Here is a 23,974-nt window from a genome sequence, read left to right as displayed (position 1 = left end):
TTCGCATAACATGGCCTAGCCAGCGCATTAAATCTTTTTCGGTACTCGCCATCGCCAACGCATAGAGGTCCGTAAATCTTTCGAAGAACTTTTCTCTTGAACACTCCCAAAGACGCTTCATCCGCTGTTGTCATGGTCCATGCTTCTGCCCCATATAGCAGGACGGGTACGATAAGTGACTTGTAGAGTATGATTTTAGTTCGCCGAGAGAGGACTTTACTTTTCAATTGCCTACCTAGTCCAAAGTAGCATTTATTGGCAAGATTGATTCGTCGCTGGATTTCAGTGCTGATGTTGTTGCTAGTGTTGATGCTGGTTCCCAAATAAACGAAGTCTTTTACTATTTCGAAATTATGGCTGCCAACAGTAGCGTGGTTGCCAAGACGCATATGCGCTGACTCTTTGCTCGATGACAGCAGGTACTTCGTTTTGTCCTCATTCACCATCAAACCCATATTTACCGCTTCTCTTTCCAGTTTGGAGTAAGCAGAACTAACATCGCGGGTGTTTAGGCCGATGATATCAATGTCATCAGCATATGCCAGTAATTGCACGCTTTTATAGTATATTGTTCCAGTGCGGTTAAGTTCTGCAGCTAGTATAATTTTCTCCAGCATCAAATTAAAGAAATCGCACGATTGGGGGTCACCCTGTCTGAAACCTCGTTTAGTTTCGAACGGCTCGGAAAGGTCCTTCCCAATTCTGACTGAGCTGATGGTGTTGCTCAACGTCATTTTGCATAGCCGGATAAGTTTTGCGGGGAAACCAAATTCAGACATAGCAGCATATAGGCAGCTCCTTTTCGTGCTGCCGAAGGCGGCTTTAAAGTCGACGTAGAGGTGATGTGTGTCGATTCTCTTTTCACGGGGTTTTTCCAAGATTTGGCGCATTGTGAAAATCTGGTCGGTGGTAGATTTACCAGGTCTGAAGCCTCACTGATAAGGTTCAATCAGTCGGTTCATGGTGGGCTTCAATCTTTCGCACAATACACTTGAAAGGACCTTATATTCGATATTAAGAAGGCTGATTCCGCGATAGTTGGTGCATTTTGCGGTATCCCCCTTCTTGTGGACTGGGCAAAGAACACTTAGATTACAACCGTCGGGCATGCACTCGTCCGCCCATATTTTGCTAAGAAGCTGCTGCATGCGCTAGCTCCGCAGGCAATCCATCAGCGCCCACGGCCTTGTTGTTTTTCAATCTGATTATTGCTATTCTAACTTCGTCATAATCGGGAGGGGGGACGTATATTCCGTCATCATCGATGGCGGGATCGGGTTCTTCATCTCTGCGCGGTGAATTGCTGCCTCCATTTAGGAGAGCAGAGAAGTATTCCCTCCATAATCTAAGCACACTCTGGACATCAGTTACAAGGTCGAGTCGAGTGACATTTTACGCGGTCCAAAAAAAGGGTAAGGCTACAGAGATTGTGGTTAATTTTACAGCGTAAATCATCGATGGAAGGCCCACGACCCGTTGCCATTATCGTACAGACATCGGCGTAGGAAACAAGAGCTTGGGAAAGGCACCACCCGGCAACGCTTGTTAAATTATTCTTGGGTTTGATTTAACGTTGCCCTGTGCCTGTCGACCACACATATAATTGGCAGTCCACCATTTGAGACTAGACGGAAGGGTACATCCTTCCAAGTTTTGTAGTACCGTGGTGTAATTAACCGTGTCAACACTTTTTGAAAAGTCTAGAGCTACTAGTTGTTGTTGTTGTTGCAGCAGCGCTTCGCCCCACCTAACAGCCGCGACCGATCACAAATTGTCATCAATATCCTCTAACGGGAGTCCAAGGAAACTTGCTGTTTCAACAGGGGTGGACCATAAGGAAAGGGGTGTTAGAGGCGTTGGTTCCATATTACAATTAAAGAAATGGTTGATGTCATGTGCGGACCAATTGCAAGCGGGGCATACATTTTATATGTCGGGGTTGATTCTGGATAGGTAAGAGTTTAACCTGTTACAGTATCTAGAACGAAGTTGAGCAAGAGTGACACGCGTTTCCCTGGGGAGTAAGCGTTCCTCTTCCGCTAGTTTTGGATACTTTTCTTTGAGTACTGGATTCACCGGGAAATTCCCGGCATAAAGGTCCGACGCCTGTTTGTGGAGTTCACCAAGGACCTACTTGTGTTTTTTCGCTTCATACGGCTGAGTTCTCAGGTGCCGTATTTCCTCAAATGCTTACGGAGATGACTCCTTAAGCCCCTAGGCGGTGCTGGCTCATCAATCAGATGTCTGTTGGGACGCTGAGGTTTCTGGGTATTCAACAGGAACTGTTTGGTCAGCATCTTATTTCTCTCCCTGATGGGGAGTATTCTCGCCTCATTATGCAGATGGGTTTCTGGGGACATAAGAAGACATCCCGATTCGATTCTGAGAGCAGTATTTTGGCAGGCCTGTAGCTTTTTCCAGTGCGTAATTTTTAGGTTTGGCGACCATATGGGTGACGCGTAGCACGTAATCGGCTAGCTAATTGCTTTGTATGTAGTCACGAGCGTTTCTTTATCTTTTCCCCAAGTACTGCCAGCGAGGGATTTGAGGATTTTGTTACGGCTCTGAATTCTCGGAACAATTGCGGCCACGTGCTCACCCAAATGTAGATCCTGATCAAACGTCACACCCAAGATTTTGGGATGTAGGACAGTCGGTAGCGTGGTGCCATCGACGTGGATGTTCAAAATGGTCGACATTTGGGACGCCCATGTTGTAAATAAGGTCGCGGAAGATTTAGTCGGTGATAATGCCAGGTTTCGCGAGGCGAAAAAACTGGAGAGATCAGGAAAGTAGCCGTTTATTCTATTGCATAGCTCATCGATCTATGGGCCTGGGCCTGTGGCCATTATTGTGCAGTCATCGGCGTAGGAAACGATTGTGACTCCTTCCGGTGGTGAAGGTAGCTTAAAAAATAAAATAAATGTAAGGCGCGATAACCTCCGAAGAGATCTGAGGCCGAGCTTCTCTTCCAATTTGCGTCGTGCTCCTCTTGATTTTCCCTACAAATTGGCCGGACGGGAGCTACATGTTTTATGCCGACTCCGAACGGCATCTGCAAGGCAGATGAGTTTTCACTGAGAGCTTTTCATGGCAGAAATACACCCGGGGCGCTTGCCAAACACTGCCGAGGGGCGACCCCGCTTAGAAAAATTTTCTTCTAATTGAAAAACCTTATTTCTAAAATTTTGATGTTGCTTTGCCAGGGAGTTGAACCCGAGGCATACGGTGTGATAGGCGGAGCACGCTACCATCACACCACGGTAGCTTAGATATGTAGAAATTAAACAAAAGTGGGGACAGGACACCACCCTGTGGCACCCCTTGTTTAATTCTTCTTGGTGTTGATGTTTCGTTTCTAAATTGCACCGATGCCTGCCGACCACCCAGATAATTTGCGGCCCACCTTTTAAGACATGGGGGAAGGGTAGACCCTTCCAGGTCTTACAGTAACGAGCCATGGTTGACCGTGTCAAAAGCTTTTGATAGGTCTAGCGCTACGAGAACTCTTCTATGGTAGGGTTTTTGATTTAACCGCAATTTATCTAGGTGCTAATGGCATTTAGCGCGGTGGTAGTGCTATGGAGTTTTCTGAAGCCATGCTGATGGCAGGCTAGCTGCAAATTTGCTTTGAAGTAGGGGAACAAAATGGTTTCAAGCGTCTTGGCTACTGGCGATAGAAGAGATATCGGGCGATATGACTCTCCTATGTTAGCTGGTTTCCCAGGCTTTAGTAGCGGGACCACCTTGGCCATTTTCCATTTTTCGGGTATGACAAAGGTGGAAAGAGACAGGTTGAAGACATACGCTAAATATTTAAAACCCTCTTTCCCTAGGCTTTTAAGCATCGGCATGGCTATGCCGTCTGGGCTCACTCCTTTGGATGGTTTAGCGTGACCAATGGCGTCATCAACCTCTTTAGCGGTGATGGTGATTGGTGGCGATGAATTTGTGTTTATGTGCGTGTCTGTTGGCCCTCCGTCTATCTTTGTCGAGCGAAGAATGCATTATATATTTTCGGCAGAAAACTCTCGCGCATTTTTTCGCATTCGACAGCACTTTATCGCCAAGGGCGATGTAAACTTTGTCTTTGTGCTTAGACGGATTCGATAGGGACTTTACGATGGACCAAAGTTTACCCACACCGGTAGAGAGGTTACAACCTCTTAGGTGCTCCTCCCATTTCACCCGCTTGTGTTCATCCACAAGCAATCTGATGCGTTGGTTTATATCCCTTATTTGGGGATCGCCTGGATCAAGCTGTCTTATAAGGTCACGTTCTCTCGCTAAGTTTGCGGCCTCCGCCGGGAAGTGGGCCGAATTTCGGGAATTCTCCCGGCGGGAATGAAACGTGCCGAGGCGGATTCAATGACCTGGCACGCTCCCCTTGGCGGGCATCATTCGGGATAGGGAGGGCAGCAAAGAGGTTGTCTGTAAAAGATTTATATTCGTCCCACTTTCCTTTTTTGAAGTTTATGAAAGTGCGTTTTTCTGTGACAATGAAGTCGGCGGTACGCTCGAGCGAAATAAGTATAGGCAGGTGGTCGGATGCCAATGTTACCATCGGCTGCCAGTTGACGCAGTTTTCGAGTTCTGCGCTCACGATTGAGATATCTGGCGAACTGTGACAGCTTCCTACCATACGTGTGGGGGCATCTCCGTTTATTGTGCAGAACGTCGTTTCTTCTATTTGATCTGCCAACGTCTCGCCCCTACTGTCCGCCCGCAAATTTGAATGCCATAGATCGTGATGGGCATTGAAATCGCCTAAGATAATGCGATTGTTGCCAGTGAGTAAAGCACTGATATTAGGGCGGTATCCACTGGGGCAGCAGGTGGCAGGAGGGATGAAGATGTTGATGATTTCTAGGTTTGCATCGCCTGACCGGACAGATAGGCCTTGCGGATAGGGTCGCGAGCAGCAGCGGGTACTTGTTGTGGCTTGCTGAGCTGCGGGGCTGCTGGCAGGTAGTGGGGGGCGCTTAGGCGTAGACTACGGGACGCCCTTGGGCGTGAACAGCAAGGAGCCACAAAAGATTTATAAAAGTTACGTGGACGTCGGGTTTTGGGGTCAAGCCCAGAACAACCTGTCCGATGCAACCATCTCTTACACGAGACACACTGAACAGAGTATGACCGTCCTAAAAATATTCTTTTCCGGCAGATGCAGCAAAACCATTTCTCAGGACCGGGGCCAGGAGACGGACCCGGATTGGATTCGATACCTTCCCGGAGCAAGAGAATATTGGGCAGTCCCGCTGCAAGGAGCTGCTGGGAGGAAGACAATTTGTGGGAAGGATGCAACAAATTAAATGGGGTTACACTGAAATGACAGTCCTTGGTCGGGAAAAATCCCGAGTCGCTCCGGTACATAGAACCGACTACCTTGGGAAGTGCCTAGAGCTACTAGTACTAAGGTTCTTTTGTGGAGCTCTTGGCTCAATGCGCAATTTATTTGTTGCACTTAGTATGGTGGCGGTGTCATGTAATTTTCGTAAAGCATATTGGTGGTTGGCAAATCGCAGATTTGCGGTAAAATAAGGGTACAGGAACCTAGCTACTGGCGATAGCAGAGATATCGTGCGACATGAGTCTCCTTCGGTTTCCCAGGGATGAAAACGAGTGCCAAGTATTTAAGTCTTTCATAGTCAAGGTTTTTCAGCATCGGCATGGTTAGATAGCTTAGCAAGTTTGATAGCTTTTTTAGCCTCTGTGGTTGTGAATTTAACCGGAGAGGCACAGTGCTAATGCTTATGTGCGCATCTGTTGGCCTGCGTGTGGATTTGTACGTTAAAACCAAAGGCGATGGATACTCTGCCATTGCACTTAGTTGGAGAGCTTACTAACACAGAGTGGCAGAGTTTCTGATGCACAGGTTTATGTTCCTGATTTGGGGAGGTCTTGCTGCCTCACAAGGTTTGCTTTGGTTCTTTTATGTTAGTACGATAGCCATCCGATTTTCATGGTGAGATTATTTATTTGGGAATCTTGTAGGTTTTTACCACTTCGACTGGGAAATTCTGAAGTATCTTCGGGGGTCTACTAGCTAGTATGAATCGATGATCTTGTAGAGCTGCGGTTCCCTGCTTTGATTGCTAGTATCGAGCTCAGTCACAAAAAAATATTGACATATTCAAACAAAAACAAAGCAGTATCAACTCTGGAGGCCCAGGCTCCCTAATGTACATATTTAATATATTATATTCAAACAAATACAATGTAAGTACTTATCAATTTTTGTTGTTGCAGAAAGCGGCTAATGCTAATCATCACAAAGAAAAAGCGTTTGGTGAGTAATAGGCACAATCAAAGTTCACTAGTACAACTCTTTTTTGTTCATGAGTGATAGAGGTTTACGCCGATAACTATATCGGCGGTGGCGGCGTGGGCGACGCGACGGATAACGCCGTTGTTTTTACTTCAAAGGGCTTCATTTTTCTATTTGTAAAATAATATTTAGAAAAGATTTTGTTTGTATGTATTTAAGTCTCGCGGATTTGACACTTACGGTTGCTAATAATGGCCTTTTAATACTCATGGCTCACAGTTTTAACGATTAACACCAACAACGCTGGCCTATTGTTGATTGCGGCAAAGGGCCCGTCTAGTTTTTTCGGCTGTTTTAATAGCTATAACTCCCGATGTGCGAACAGTAGTAATTCTGTCCACCACCAATCACTACCATGCCTCCTTACCCTCACATCACATGCCAGCGCAGCAGCTATAGGACTGCGACTTCGTCGACGTCACTATCCTAGAAGCTCTAGGTGTAACACCGAAGCCTGTATAACTGATTTTTTTGTTGTGCTATGCTGCCGCGGTGGTGTTATGGTAGCGTGCTCCGCCTACCACACCAAAGATCCTGGATGCACCCCCCGGGCAAAGCAGATGCCGTTCGGAGTTTGAAAGCAAAATTAAAAGGAGCAAGACGAAAATTGGCCTAAAACCTCTTCGGAGGTTAGCGCTCCTTACATTTATTTATTTATGCAGCCGATCAATACCAGAGAAACACCTTAAAACATTAGGGCCAAGAATGCCGCCCTCGAAATCGTAAGCAGTCCAAGTGGTGAAAATAGTATAATCCTACATAATAAACTTTACAAAGACCCTAGATAATTTTTTTTTAAATGTAGACCAAAATTTTCAGGCGTTTATGCTCGTAACATTGATTTCAATAGACTTCGTTAAACCAAAATGATATTTAAGAACGAAAGTCGACCGATTTTAAGTTCAAAGATGTTAATTTTTAGTCCAAACTGTTTTTTTCCTACCTTTTCATACAAGAATTCATTATAAATAACCGCGCAGCTTCAGTTTTCAGCCTAGTTCGACTGTCCACTACGTTAGGGTAGTAGCACACACGGTCATTTGTTCGACTGTCTTGGGAAAGCTTTTGCTTCACCAATTTGAGTGCGAAGAACAAAGCCTCACCTGGAAAATTTATGTGCCTACGTATTCACATTTGTAAAAGGAGCCGTAATGTGTAGGTGATATTTAAACTTGGTTGATAGGCTATATCCCATGTGATTCACTTCAAGGGACTAGTTTTGATTAGGGCCGCCAACTTTAGGAAATGTCAAACCGGGAGACTTTGGTGCTGAAGGATGGAGTGTGAAAATCAAAATTTACATTTCAGACGCTATTGTATAGTTTCGCAAATAAACAACAAATGTTTGAATGTAAACCCAAGTGATTTTTCAAACCCTTCTCATACGTACATATATATATCCTCAACTTAAGTATGAGGTAAGAATAATTTCAAAGGAGTGTTTATGCCCCTAGATCCTACTAAAGGATTTTGCATCACTGATTTCGCTTATTCTTTCAGCAAATCATAATATAGATTTTTTTTTAAATCAGCACCTTTTTCGGTAATTTTCTTTTTTTAACAACTTGAGGATAATTTGAAAACATGTTCCACTTGGGTCATTTTATTTGAATTCATTGTTCATTATTAATTTTTTCAAAAAATTATGCAAATTTAGCATTTAAGTTTTTTATATAACTTTTCTTTAAGTGTTTTGTTTTAATAACTTGGTGAATTGGGCTGACATCGAAAACGCCTGTTTTTTAAATAACATTTGAACAGTTCGAAATAGTTAAATTTCACAATTAGTTTCTTATAAGGCAGTGATGCGCATCCGTTGATACCAGTTTCGACCATATCCGCCCAATTTTCGACGTGAACAATAAATGGCCTACAGTCTTAAATGTGTAGAAAATATGTTAACGCGCCGAACGCCGCTGCCCCCATTTTTTTGACATTCGGCGGCGGCGTGCGAAAAACGACGAAAATCGGCGGCGGCGGCGTATATCTCTAATGAGTGATGACGTTGGTCGTTAATAAATTACTATAAAAAGCCTTTTATTTTATTTTTATACTCAGCTGAGCAGAGGTTACAGAGTATATTAATTTTGTTCGCATAACGGTACCCCGTAACGGAATAAACTAATCGAGATAGATATAGACTTCTATATATAAAAAACATCTGGGCGAAAAAAGAAATTCATTTATTATTCATTTATGTCCGTCCGTCCTTAAACACGATAACTTGAGTATATTTTAATGAAATTTGGTATGTAAGTTCCTGGGCACTCGTCTCAAATTGCTATTTAAAATGAACGAAATCGGACTATAACTACGCCCACTTTTTCGATATCGAATATTTTGAAAAACCGAAAAAGTGCTATAATTCATTATCAGAGACGGATAATACAATGAAACCTGGTAGGTTGGTTGACCTTATGACGCAGAATAGAAAATCAGTAAAATTTTGGACAACAGGCGTGGCTCCGCCCACTTTTAAAATAAGGTAATGTTTCGAATATTAGCAAAACTAAGGAGTGCTGCCATCTCTAAGCCGATGCTAAGCAGTGACATGAATTCACATCCATAGATCAATCATTATGTATCTACATAAACGAAACAATAATTGCGTCTACACATATGTACCATGTACGTATACGAGCAGCGGAGAGTCAATGCACAAACACATGCATATATCTGAGATACTCCTATAAGTATGCAATTAGAAAAACTATAAAATTGTGCAATTGTAGTTACAGCTGAGAAGTTTGAGAGCTGCTGGACTAGTAGATTCTGGAAGCGCCTAGAAGATGTATAAAATTGTGCAATTGTAGTTACAGATGAGAAGTTTGAGAGCTGCTGGACTAGTAGATTCTGGAAGCGCCTAGAAGATGCGAAGGTTGAAATCAAAGAGTATAAAAGGCGACAAATTTAGAGGCGCTGGAATTTAGTTTGATTTGAGTTGTCAAGCAGTTTCGATTAAGACGATATCTAGCGAGCAATAGCATTATTATTTTGAAATTCAGTTTCATTTGAGCTATCAATCAGTTTGGTTATTAAGGAAGCTATTCGTTGCACAGTTTGAGTGTTATTGTGAAGTACTTTAATAAAGGCCATTTTGCATTATTACAAATTGGAGTTATTTATTCAACAGTTTAGTGATTCGAACTTAGCAGAGGATTGCAAATAATAGGATTTGCAAGTAAATTCGTTACAATTGGTGTCAGAAGAGGAATTGTTGAATAAATTCCAGAGGACAACAAGGATATGGCAAAGTTCAGTGAATTGAAGATCCAGCAACTAAAGAAGGAGTTGGAGAGCCGTGGATTGAATACAAGCGGCGTTAAACTCGAACTTTAGGCACGGCTACGAGAGGCAATGGAAGCAGAAGGAATTGATGTGGACGAGTATGTCTTTTATCCTGATGGGGACGACACAACAACAAAAATTGAAGAGAAAAACGAAACATCGCAGACAGTTACGAGCACAGACTTGAACATGATTTTGGCTGCAATATCTGCTCAAACATCGACAATGTCATCTCAACTAGAAGAACAGAAAACGTATATGTCATCTCAACTAGAAGAACAGAAAACGTATATGTCATCACAGATGGAAACCCAAGAGACACGAATAACATCGAAGATTGAAGCACAAGAAACGCGTATGTCAGAAATGTCGACACAGATAACATCCAAGATGGAAACACAGCTCGAAGAACAGAAGACATATTTGGTATCTCAACTGGAAGACCAAAAGACATATATGGCATCTCAATTGGAAGCGCAAGAGGCACGTATATCTGAAATGTCGGCAGAAATTTTGGAACAGGTATCATCAAAACTGGAAGCGCAGGATGCAAAAATGGCTCAATTTAAGGCAGAAGTAGATGATTTAAAAGGTCGTATGGAGCAGTTACAACTAAATCGCCCAGCTGTTTCAGCAAGCAATCCAAAGGTAAAAACACCATCCTTTGACGGTTCTGTTTCTTTCCAGGTGTTTAAGATTCAGTTTGAGAAGACCGCAGCAGTGAATAACTGCAGTTCTGAAGATAAAGTTGCTGCACTATTCGTGGCATTGAAAGGATCTGCTGCTGAAATCCTACAGACTATTCCCGAGGGAGAGCGGAACAACTACGAAACATTGATGAGCGCTCTAGAGAGGCGATACGGAAGCGAACACAGGAAGCAGATACACCAAATACAAAAAAAAAAAAAAAAAAAAACAAAAAAAAATTGTAACGAATTTACTTGCAAATCATCTTATTTGCAATCCTCTGCTAAGTTCGAATCACTAAACTGTTGAATAAATAACTCCAATTTGCAATAATGCAAAATGGCCTTTATTAAAGTACTTCACAATAACACTCAAACTGTGCAACGAATAGCTTCCTTAATAACCAAACTGATTGATAGCTCAAATGAAACTGAATTTCAAAATAATACTGCTATTGCTCGCTAGATATCGTCTTAATCGAAATTGCTTGACAACTCAAATCAAACTGAATTCCAGCGTCTCTACAATTGTCGCCTTTTATACTCTTTGATTTCAAACTTCGCATCTTCTAGGCGCTTCCAGAATCTACTAGTCCAGCAGCTCTCAAACTTCTCAGCTGTAACTACAATTGCACAATTTTATACATCTTCTAGGCTCTTCCTGAATCTACTAGTCCAGCAGCTCTCAAACTTCTCAGCTGTAACTACAATTGCACAATTTTATAGTTTTTCTCATTGCATACTTATAGGAGTATCTCAGATATATGCATGTGTTTGTGCATTGACTCTCCGCTGCTCGTATACGTACATGGTACATATGTGTAGACGCAATTATTGTTTCGTTTATGTAGATACATAATGATTGATCTATGGATGTGAATTCATGTCACTGCTTAGCATCGGCTTAGAGATGGCAGCACACCTTAGTTTTGCTAATATTCGTAACAGTAATTTAAAAGTTTTGCAAGGTGTAATTTGGCATTCGTTGAAGATATCATGATGAAATTTGGCAGGAACGTTACTCCTATTACTATATGTGTGCTAAATAAAAATTGGTAAAATGGGATGACGAACACGGCCATTTAAAAAAAAAAAATTTTTTTTTGCCATAAGTGGATCAAAAATTTACCAATCCTTGTGAAATTTGGTAAGGGCATAGCTTCTATGCCGGTAACTGTGAAAATGTTCGAAATGGGTTGAGGGCACGCCGTTTTTATACACAGTCGACCGTGTGTCCTTCCTCGTGGTCGTTAACACGATAACTTGAGCAAACATCGATATATCATTACTAAACGTAGTTCACGTACTTATCTGAACGCACTTTATCTTGGTGTTAAAAATGGGCGAAATCCGACTATGACCACGCCCACTTTTTCGATATCGAAAATTTCAAAAAATGAAAAAAATGCCATTATTCTATACCAAATACGAAAAAAGGGATGAAACATGGTGATTGGATTGGTTTTTTGACGCAAAATATAACGTTGGAAAAAACTTTGTAAAATGGGTGTGACACCTACCATATTAAATAGAAGAAAATGAAAAAGTTCTGCAGGGCGAAATCAAAAGCCCTAGGAATCATGTCAGGAATACTGTTCGTATTACATATATGACTAAATTAGCGGTACCCGACAGATGATGTTCTGGGTCACCCTGGTCCACACTTTGGTCGATATCTCGAAAACGCCTTCACATATACAATTAAGGGCCACTCCCTCTTAAAACCCTCATTAATACCTTTAATTTGATACCCATATCGTACAAACACATTCTAGAGTCACCCCTGGTCCACCTTTGTGGCGATATCTCGAAAAGGCGTCCACCTATAGAACTAAGGATCACTCCCTTTTAAAAACTCGTTACCACCTTTCATTTGATACCCATATTGTACAAACATATTCTAAGGCCCACTCCCTTCTAAAGTACTCTTTAAGACCTTCCATTTGATACCCATGGCATACAAACACATTCCAGGGTTACCCTCAGCTCTCAGCTGAGTATGTAATGTTCGGTTACACCCGAGCTTAGCGTTCCTTACTTGTTATTTTTATTGTTCTTTAATTTAATACCAATAAGTTCAGCGTATATTATTCTTTGTTGTTTATCATTGCAAAAGTCTTTAATGTAGCCGATCATTATACCAACGCACAATCGGATGGATTACACATCCGCTATCACTTATGATCGATTGTTTGGTCCTTATGAGCCAGTAGAAAAATGAAGGAATAAGCAGAACTAGCAACAGCCGTTTTGCATTGTCTAGAGGGTCTTACCAAGAGGACACTTTCGTTTAATATTACTATTGTTTATCTGAAAATGGACAAATCGCAAGGTCTTGCTTTTTCTTCTCCGAAGGAATAGCTTTTAGTAGAAGAACTGTTCGAAAATATCACATGGGACATCTCTATTATAGAACAGCTCATTCGGTTAACACCGTGCGTACTCGCTTCCCGAATGGAGCACAGGATACTTTTTCAGTGAAGCCCTGCGCCTACAAGCGTTGCACTTGCTCTTTTGTAAAGTCTTCTCAAAGACAGAGTTTCATAACTTTTCTTCTGGGAGCTACTTGGACTTACTGAGATATTATATAGTAAATTAATTTTAATAAGCGAAGGAGAATTGATTTTGCTGTGACTTGAGTAACCGCCTTTGATGGAAAACGCGAAAGGAAAACAAAGAAGGAATTTAAGGGTAGGTTTGACATCTCGAAGCTACTCACGAAAGCGACAGCTGGCAAGCTCCCGGCTAATGTTCTTCACTTTCTCTCAGAGAGAGAGATAGAGCGAGAAATCTTGTTTTAGTGTTTCATCGATATAACCGAGGAGTGGAAGTGTATTTCTCACTCCCTTCTTACATCGACTTCTTACATGGACGAATGCATTAAGAGTGCGGGTTGAGACCTATCGTTCTTCGTGATGCGTCAAAGATCTTTAGACATTTGACAGGTACAACTCAAACTTCTATATATATGTACCTGTGTCTGAAGTTGGGTTTTCTGGAAATGTTCTAACCAAACATTGAGGGACACTACCTACTCCTTTGGGATTTTGAACGGTGTGGTAGGCGGAACATGCTGTCGCCACACCAATCGATATTAAAAACGATAAGTAGCTCGAGCCGGACAGCCTCCTAAGCCCTAGCTGAAGGATGAGGAAGTTTTACGGCATGCTCCTATACTAGCACCTACTAGTAAGTGCCTGACTGACTCAGGAACGATTCTTTTATAACCCTCTTACCTTCGGAGCTGTGGATTTAGTCGCCTCTTACGACCGGCATGCCCAACGTGGGCCTCTTTACTCACCGTTGGCACTGCGCCCGATCCGTAGTTTCTAGGGGTCAAACTTATCGTTTTCGTTGCATTTGGGCTATTAACAGGCGGTAGAAGTACCGGACTGTATTGGATTCTTATCTGGCAAAGGACTACCCACATCTGCAAAAGCCCCCCTAAGCTTCGGGGAGCATAGGAGTAGTTACTCACCGATACTCCCCAATTTTATTAAGAACCTTTTTTTGCTGTAAGAAACTACGGTTCATCTCATTCCTTTATTTAAATGTAATTTAATGCAAAAAAAGGTGCGCAAGTAAATCTTACATGATTGCTCATTTTGAGCCCCTCCCCCTGCGTGACAAATTGAGACGCTTGCTTGGGACCGTTATAGACCGTGACGCGGACCTTAGTTTCTTGTCCTCCCGTGACCGCGTCACGCCCCTAAAAAAAAAAAAATAAGGAAAAATGTTATTACAACTTTTCTTCTACCCGAACTTTGAATTTCAAATGTGCACACTTTTACGTACTATCCCTTCCACCAAGGTTAGATTAAACTGGCCTTTCAATAAAAACCTTGCAAAGACTGAATGTGCCCCCCTCCCTCCCAGCGGGGATCAGAATATACCCGCGGTAGGTATGCCTGTCGTAAGAGGCGACTAAAATACCAGATTCAAGGGGCTGTGTAGAGCAACCCTTTCAGGTTGCCAGCGCAATATATAGCTTCTCCAAACCCATTTGTTAACCTCACCTATCCGTGGCGAATCCTGTTTCACTAAAAGACGAGGCTCTGGCAACCCCAAGCTCCTCATGGAACTTGGGGGTGGGGAGGGAGGGACGGCCTGAAGGTTTAATGTGGCCATATAAATCATTCCCGAAATGGTCGGGCTAGCACCTTAATGGTGCTGTGATACCGGAGCGTACCGGATCTGTATCCGGTAAAGGACCATCACATCGATAACACTCCCGAAAGCCTTCGGGTAGTAACCTTATCGCTACAACAACAACAACAACAAATGAATGTGCCCAGAATTTGCTTGACGACCAAATAGAAAAAACCCCGCTCAGGCACGAGGACATATTTATGGAATAACTCCGTCCGCTTGGGAAATACTAAAAGTTTTCTAGGACAAGAAGGCTCTCGTTCTATTCCACCTCCAACTTACTCTTCTTCTCAACTTATTTTTCATATTCTACTTTGGTGTGTCGTTGTGGACAGTGTGAATGAAAAGAATGAATTTGCAAATGAGATGATCGGAAGGGATCCAAAATGGACATAAGTAAAGCGGACAGCTCCGTACGGCTATTGGTGTGTTATGATCTGAGGAAAATTCGGTAACATAATGGAGTAACGGACTTTCCGTGGGCGGAATGACTACGATTCATCATTTTTTTTGCCGATGTTTAGGACTTCGAATAAGGTGGATCTTGCTTTCACACGTTCCGGCACTCACTGAAGGCATTAGCAATGGGCAAACTGTATCCGGGTGGAAGTGTGGGACGCTCCCTTGCACGCCATCTCAACCTTACCTAGCCTAACCATCGCTTTAGTTTCAATTAAAGTTTTCGTGTTTGTGATTACCCTAATGTATATATGTATGAGTGCCACAAGCGAGCCACCAGTACAAATTTAAAGCAATAAACATTTTACGCTTGCTTTATTTTGAGGTTAAGCTGAGAGCTACATAACTTCAACGTTATTTCTCAAGAGGGAAATCATAACGTTCTCTACAAAAAAGCTTTCCTTTATAGCTGGCATTGATGATGCTTTGGAAGATAGCTCTTCTGCATGAAAATTATGTACTAGGGCTGGACGAGGCATTAATCGTGTAGAAACTTTGCATAAATTAAAAATCGATTAGCTGGTACTCGATTTTTTATAATAAAATCTGAAAAAAATAAATCGTTTGCTGCAAAATGAGTTTCCGAAAACGTTATGGTATTTCTATTCTAAAAACAAGTAAGGAAGGCTAAGTTCGGGTGTAACCGAACATTACATACTCAGTTGAGAGCTATGGAGACAAAATAAGGGAAAATCACCATGTAGGAAAATGAACCTAGGGTAACCCTGGAATGTGTTGTTTGTACGATATGGGTATTAAATGGAAGGTGTTAATGAATATTTTAAAAGGGCGTCGGCCTTAGGTCTATAGGTGGACGCCTTTTCGAGATATCGCCATGAAGGTGGACCAGTGGTCACGCTGGAATTTGTTTGTACGATATGGGTATCAAATGAAAGGTGTTAATGAGTATTTTAAAAGGGAGTGGGCCTTAGTTCTATAGGCGCTTGGCTCTTCGAGATATCGCCATAAAGGTGGACCAGGGGTGACTCTAGAATTTGTTTGTACGATATGGGTATCAAATGAAAGGTTTTAATGAGTATTTTAAAAGGGAGTGGGCCTTAGTTCTATAGGGGGACGCCTTTTCGAGATATCGCCATAAAGGTGGACCAGTGGTCACACTAGAATTTGTTTGTACGATATGGGTATCAAATGAAAGGTGTTAATGAGTATTTTAAAAGGGAGTGGGCCTTAGTTCTATAGGCGGACGGCTCTTCGAGATATCGCCATAAAGGTGGACCAGGGGTGACTCTAGAATTTGTTTGTACGATATGGGTATCAAATGAAAGGTTTTAATGAGCATTTTAAAAGGGAGTGGGCCTTAGTTCTATAGGGGGACGCCTTTTCGAGATATCGCCATAAAGGTGGACCAGTGGTCACACTAGAATTTGTTTGCACGATATGGGTATCAAATGAAAGGTGTTAATGAGTATTTTAAAAGGGAGTGGGCCTTAGTTCTATAGGCGGACGGCTCTTCGAGATATCGCCATAAAGGTGGACCAGGGGTGACTCTAGAATTTGTTTGTACGATATGGGTATCAAATGAAAGGTGTAAATGAGTATTTTAAAAGGGAGTGGGCCTTAGTTCTATAGGTGGACGCCTTTTCGAGATATCGCCATAAAGGTGGGCCAGGGGTGACTATAGAATTTTTTTGTACGATATGGGTATCAAATGAAAGGTTTTAATGAGTATTTTAAAAAGGAGTGGGCCTTAGTTCTATAGGTGGACGCCTTTTCGAGATATCGCCATAAAGGTGGGCCAGGGGTGGCTATAGAATTTTTTTGTACGATATGGGTATCAAATTAAAGGTGTTAATGAGTATTTTAAAAGGGAGTGGGCCTTAGTTCTATAGGTGGACGCCTTTTCGAGATATCGCCATAAAGGTGGGGCAGGGGTGACTATAGAATTTTTTTGTACGATATGGGTATCAAATGAAAGGTTTTAATGAGTATTTTAAAAGGGAGTGGGCCTTAGTTCTATAGGGGGACGCCTTTTCGAGATATCGCCATAAAGGTGGACCAGTGGTCACACTAGAATTTGTTTGTACGATATGGGTATCAAATGAAAGATGCTAATGAGTATTTTAAAAGGGAGTGGGCCTTAGTTCTATAGGTGGACGCCTTTTCGAGATATCGCCATAAAGGTGGGCTAGGGGTGACTATAGAATTTTTTTTGTACGATATGGGTATCAAATGAAAGGTTTTAATGAGTATTTTAAAAGGAGTGGGCCTTAGTTCTATAGGTGGACGCTTTTCGAGATATCGCCATAAAGGTGGACCAGGGGTGACTCTAGAATTTGTTTGTACGATATGGGTATCAAATGAAAGGTGTTAATGAGTATTTTAAAAGGGAGTGGGCCTTAGTTCTATAGGTGGACGCCTTTTCGAGATATCGCCATAAAAGTGGACCAGGGGTGACTCTAGAATTTGTTTGTACGATATGGGTATCAAATGAAAGGTGTTAATGAGTATTTTAAAAGGGAGTGGGCCTTAGTTCTAAAGGTGGACACCTTTTCGAGATATCGCCATAAAGGTGGGCCAGGGGTAACAATAGAATGTTTTTGTACGATATGGGTATCAAATGAAAGGTTTTAATGAGTATTTTAAAAGGGAGTGGGCCTTAGTTCTATAGGTGGACGCCTTTTCGAGATAACGCCTTAAAGGTGGACCAGTGGTCACACTAGAATTTGTTTGTACGATATGGGTATCAAATGAAAGGTGTTAATGAGTATTTTAAAAGGGAGTGGGCCTTAGTTCTATAGGCGGACGGCTTTTCGAGATATCGCCATAAAGGTGGACCAGGGGTGACTCTAGAATTTGTTTGTACGATATGGGTATCAAATGAAAGGTGTAAATGAGTATTTTAAAAGGGAGTGGGCCTTAATTCTATAGGTGGACGCCTTTTCGAGATATCGCCATAAAGGTGGACCAGGGGTCACACTAGAATTTGTTTGTACGATATGGGTATCAAATGAAAGGTGTTAATGAGTATTTTAAAAGGGAGTGGGCCTTAGTTCTATAGGTGGACGAATTTTCGAGATATCGCCATAAAGGTGGACCAGGGGTGACTCTAGAATTTGTTTGTACGACATGAGTATCAAATGAAAGGTGTTAATGAGTATTTTAAAAGGGAGTGGGCTAAGGAGGACGCCTTTTCGGGATATCGTTATAAAGGTGGACCAGGGGTGACTCTAGAATGCGTTTGTACAATATGGGTTTCAAACGAAAGTTGTTAATGAGTGTTTTAAAAGGGAGTGGGCCTTAGTTCTATGGGTGGACGCTTTTCGAGATATTGCCATAAAGGTGGACCAGGGGTGACTCTAGAATTTGTTTGTACGATATGCGTATCAAATGAAAGGTGTTAATGAGTATTTTAAAAGGGAACGGGCCTTAGTTCTATGGGTCGACGCCTTTTCGAGATATCGCCATAAAGGTGGACCAGGGGTGACTCTAGAATTTGTTTGTACGATATGGGTATCAAATAAAAGGTGTTAATGAGTATTTTAAAAGTGAGTGGGTCTTAGTTCTATAGGTGGGCGCCTTTTCGAGATATCGCCATAAAGGTGGACGAGGGATGACTCTAGAATGCGTTTATACAATATGGGTATCAAACGAAAGTTGTTAATGAGTATTTTAAAAGGGAGTGGGCCTTAGTTCTATGGGTGGGCAACTTTTCGAAATATCGATATAAAGGTGGACCAGGGGTGACTCTAGAATTTGTTTGTACGATATGGGTATCAAATGAAAGGTGTTAATGAGTATTTTGAAAGGGAGTGGGCCTTAGTTCTATAGGTGGATGCCTTTTCGAGATATCGCCATAAAGGTGGACCAGGGGTGAGTCTAGAATTTGTTTGTACGATATGGGTATCAAATGAAAGGTGTTAATGAGTATTTTAAAAGGGAGTGGGCCTTAGTTTTATAGGTGGACGCCTTTTCGGTATATCGCCATAAAGGTGGACCAGGGGTGACTCTATAATGCGTTTGTACAATATGGGTGTCGAATTAAAGGTATTAATAAGAAGTTTAAAAGGGAGTTGTGGTAGTTGTATATGTGAAGGCGTTTTCGAGATTTCGACCAAAATGTGGACCAGGGTGACCCAGGACATCATCTCTCGGGTACCGCTAATTTATTTATATATGTAATACCACGAACAGTATTCCTGCCATGATTCCAAGGGTTTTCGATTTCGCCCTGCAGAACTTTTTCATTTTCTTCTACTTAATATGGTAGATGTCACACCCATTTTACAAAGTTTTTTTCTAAAGTTATATTTTGCGTCAATAAACCAATGCAATTACCATGTTTCATCCCTTTTTTCGTATTTGGTATAGAAATATGGCATTTTTTTCATTTTTCGTAATTTTCGAATCGAAAAAGTGGGCGTGGTCATAGTCGGATTTCGGCCATTTTTTACACGAATACAAAGTGTGTTCGGATAATTATGTGAACTGTGTTTAGTAAAGATATATCGATTTTTGCTCAAGTTATCGTGTTAAAGGCCGAGCGGAAGGACAGACGATCTACTGTGTATAAAAAATGGGCGTGGCTTCAACCATATCATTACTGGAGTTGAATGTTGACATAATTTACTTATATACTGAAAAGATATTAAATTTTTTGTAAAAATTTCACTTTAAAAAAAAATTTTTTTAAAGTGGGCGTGGTCGTTCTCCGATTTTGCTAATTTTTATTAAGCATACATATAGTAATACATGTAACGTTCCTGCCAAATTTCATCATGATATCTTCAACGACTGCCAAATTACAGCTTGCAAAACTTCTAAATTACCTTCTTTTAAAAGTGGGCGGTGCCACGCCCATTGTCCAAAATATTATTTATTTTCTATTCTGCGTCATAATTTCAAACCACCTACCAAGTTGCATCGCTATATCCGTCTTTGGTAATGAATTATCGCACTTTTTCAATTTTTCGAAATTTTCGATATCGAAAAAGTGGGCGTGGTTATAGTCCGATATCGTTCATTTTAAATAGCGATCTGAGATGAGTGCCCAGGAACCTACATACCAAATTTCGTCAAGATACCTAAAAATTTATTCAAGTTATCGTGTAAACGGACGGACGGACGGACATGGCTCAATCAAATTTTTTTTCGATACTGATGATTTTGATATATGGAAGTCTATATCTATCTCGATTCCTTTATACCTGTACAACCAACCGTTATCCAATCAAAGGTAATATCCTCTGTGAGCTCTGCTCAACTGAGTATAAAAACGGCTAATAACTCCACAACATCTTTACGAATTGCAGAACTCATACAAGTTAAGAAAACACTATTCGAAGAGTCGAATCCGTCATCGAATGCAAACAACTAGTCGATTGGTGATAATCATTTTTTTTTTTTTCAAACAACTTTCATTGTTCCTAAGTCGATTATCAAAAGCTCTACTATGTACATAGGCTATTAAGTAGAGAAGCTCCAAAGTTTGATAAAAGTATAAATCTCTTTGAGCCTTAAAAATTATTTGTTCAATGTTCGTTAATGCTGTCGTTGGATTTATATAAAACAGATGATCCAAACAACCTTGTGGAAATCAATGTAATCTGTCAAGTGCCACACCATAACGTCCATAACCATACCATAGCCAATCAATTGGTTTTTGGTTTTTTACCATAACCATCATATATATTATTTCTAATTGCTGATTTTATGTGCGGGTCCCTTTTTCGCTCTTATTTGGAATCCAAATCTATAAATAAAGTTTTGGTTGTTGATGCGGGCTATTGCGAACTTTGGGAAATTTTGGTCGTAGTGCGTTTGTTTAGCTATATTTTATTAAACTAATTTGTTAAAAATAAACGATTGTGAGCACATGAAATTTATTTGTACTCTGGCAATATTGTGAATATTTGCACTGCATTACCGGCAGTTGCTATTGTATGCTAGATGTGCTACGGCATGTTTTTTAGTATTTTAAACTATACTTATTAACAACAGTTTACTTGTAACGGGTGGGACAAACTTTATTGTTGAATTCGTTAACAACTTCAAAGAAACCAAATCTGAATTGTTAGATTTCTTTAAAACGAGTTTCTAACATTGTAAAATAAATACGAAATAAGAGAACGTCATGAATTTAGAACAACAACCTTTGACTTTTTTTTGTCACGGGAAGGACAAAGCTAATACTATTCGATAGATCTTATAATAAGAATATATGACTAATATAATTTTGTATTTTAATCAGCCCCATTAAACAATGATGAGTCAATGCAGTTGTTTTTCTTATCATTCACTCGAGTGTTAAATCACAAATGTTTTGACAGATTTTTGAAAACAAGCTTTTTCTATCTTATAGATTATGTTCAATCAACATATTCCTTTGAGAGGAAAAAAGAGTGTTGAAAATGCATTTCAAAAATAAATTTCATATATTTCGGTTGATTGAAGGTTTTTACAACATTTTTATCCACACGGACTCCAGTTTATTAAGACAAATTATCTCCGCACCAAGGTTAACTTTCTCATGGAATCTTCCTTATGTCCAAAGATACAACTACGTGAAAACATGTCATTATGCCTATGTCAACTTTGCCAGGACCTTTAGGGTTAGTTATCCACTATTAGACTTAGTTTACATATAAAGAGATTATCTCCATTTTACTTCCTTTATATTAGGTCGGTTGAATGTTTGTCCGCTTTTCATACAAATCTTGCTTCTCATTGAGCTACAAACGTGAAACTTTACACATAGGTTAGAACACCGTGACAATGCAACAAAAGGAAAACATCCGTTAGGTGACGTACGGATCGAAATAATTAGATAAGAATTTGAAAATTTCCAAACCAGCTTTTAAGTAACTTCTCGATGAGCTAGAGACTTAAAATTTCAAAATTAATTCAGAGGTCGATGCCAGCCGATTACACGATACAAACAAAATCAGTAGGGGCGCACGGGATGAGATATTTAGAAAAATCGTACGAAACGGAGAGAATTTTGGGATTGATTTTTATGTAAGTTCTCATTGAGCTACAACTGTAAAACTTCACAGATAGGATAAGACGCCGAGAAAATTTCAGAAAAGGAGAAAAAAGTTCCGTTAGGTGGCGCACGGATTGAAATAATTAGATAAGAATTTGGAAATTTGGTGTTTTGAGATCGATTTTAAAGTAACTCCTCCTTGAGCTACAAACATGAAACCTCAGAGACAGGTTAAGACAGCGTGACAAAGGAACAAAAGGAGAAAAAAATTCCGTTAGGTGACGCACGGATCGAAAAAATTAGATAATAATTTGGAAATTTGAAACCGGGTTTTAAGTAACTTCTCGATGAGCTAGAGGCTAAAAATTTAGAGCTTAATTCAGAGGTCGACGACAGCCGATGACACAATACAAAAAGTTTCGCTAGGGGCGCACGGACTGAGATATTTAGAAAAACCAAACGAAACGGAGGGAATTTTGGGATTCATTTTTATGTAAGTTCTCATTGAGCTACAAGCGTAAAACTTAACAGATAGGTCAAGACACCGAGAAAATGTAAGAAAAGGAGAAAATAAAAACAAAATAAACAAATTTTAAGCACTTCCTTTATATAAATAGACAAAAACCAGCGCAAAATGTCTCCTTATATAAATACACATTCTTGCTAAACGTGGATTTTTAAATTTTGACATAGAAATTGCAAACATATTTATGAGAAGTAAAAATATAAAGGTGGAGCGCAATTGATTGACTAATAATATCTCCTTTCCTGCCAACTTTCCAATCCAAGTAATGTGTGTTCCACTTTTATATTTTTACTTCTCATAAATATTTTTGCAATTTCTATGTCAAAATTTAAAAATCAACATTTAGCAAGAATATGTCTTTATATAAGGAGACATTTTCGCTGATTTTTGTCTATTTATATAAAGGACGTGCTTAACATTTTTTTTATATTATTTTTAATGTGTTTCACTCCTAATCGTTAATTATAAAACGAGATTTCCCATACTATTTTTTTAGTTTTTTTCCTTCGACAATCGGTAATTATGAACAAATTTTAGAGATGAACAAATTTAGAGATGAGCAGTTCCACCTCTAGAGTGTAATTTTTAATTGGAAGCACAAAATAAAAAAGAAACGCGAAAATATGACAGAAGAAAATTTAATTCCCAGGGATGGAAGATATGTAAATGCGTAGATTATCTATTGACTATTTATTGTAGATTAAGGTTGTGTAAACGTGGTCTTAGTGATATCAAATGATGATCATGTCTGATCAAAGTAATCACACACATGATCACCATACTTACATACAAATGACAAAAAAACCATCGGCAGTAGACAGCAGGCGATTAGAAAACATATTAATGTTTTGAAAAACGATTTTATTTGGTTAAATATCCTAAAATGAAAACAAAATAGTATTACAAAAGTTTAAAACATCTTTTAAGCCAAAAGTTCCATTTAGTTTTGATTTTGGAATACTTTACTTTCCCATTTTTCACATCACCAAATCGATGTAAACAAATATGAAAACACAAACACGTGAATATAGGTTTTAGATTATTATTTTTTTTTCAATTTGTTGCAACAATTTAAGTGGTATCAGCAAATTTCGCCTTAAAACATTCACATCTGGAATTAATGAAATATTTGAATTCACTGCTCCTTTCACTTTTTTCGGAAGTTATTTTTTTTATATTTGAAATTTTATGGCACTCGTAATATTTAGAATATTTATTATTTTCTTATTAAATTTTTTTTCATAAAATACTTTCCGTTTATATTAATTCTTCTACTTTATTTGAGTATTAATATAGAACTGAATTAAAAGCTTTGCAGGGATAATCTATTTGTTGTGACAACTAGTTGTTGTTATCATGGATCTTGCGTTACGACACTTTCTTATCACAAATTCGAAAAACAAGCGCTCTGCTCTCATTGGCTGAAGAGCGCACTCAAAAGAAGCCGTTCAAATTGTATTTCATACGAGTGATAAATTAATTGAGTAGAAAGTACAGCTACGATGATCATAAACGTGAATTGTAGATGCAGAACGGTTTTTAATAAGTTTATATTAGTTTTTTACGAGGAGGAAGCATCGAAAGCCTCAGAGTCA

At 40.1% G+C, this 23,974-nt stretch overlaps 1 protein-coding gene across 3 annotated transcripts in view; it reads right to left on the bottom strand.

Annotated features, from left to right (window-relative positions):
• The window catches only part of LOC137240649 (uncharacterized), a 39,443-nt gene extending 15,785 nt beyond the window's left edge, over nt 1-23,658 (bottom strand). For 2 of the 3 annotated variants that reach the window (XM_067767163.1, XM_067767165.1), the window contains exons 1-2: nt 23,346-23,658; nt 23,166-23,257 (exon numbers count right to left, since the gene is read on the bottom strand). In XM_067767163.1, the coding sequence (XP_067623264.1) occupies nt 23,166-23,257; nt 23,346-23,353 (100 nt within the window). In that variant the 5' untranslated portion in view covers nt 23,354-23,658. The remainder of the gene's footprint in view (nt 1-23,165; nt 23,258-23,345) is intronic. The other variant, XM_067767164.1, reaches the window with a different exon arrangement.
• Nucleotides 23,659-23,974: the final 316 nt, after the last annotated feature.

Source organism: Eurosta solidaginis, chromosome 2 (assembly GCF_040869045.1).
Source record: "Eurosta solidaginis isolate ZX-2024a chromosome 2, ASM4086904v1, whole genome shotgun sequence".
Taxonomy (NCBI): Eukaryota; Metazoa; Arthropoda; class Insecta; order Diptera; family Tephritidae; genus Eurosta; species Eurosta solidaginis.
The sequence above is the reverse complement of the archived record's forward strand: the minus strand, read 5'-3'. Positions and strand labels throughout refer to the sequence as shown.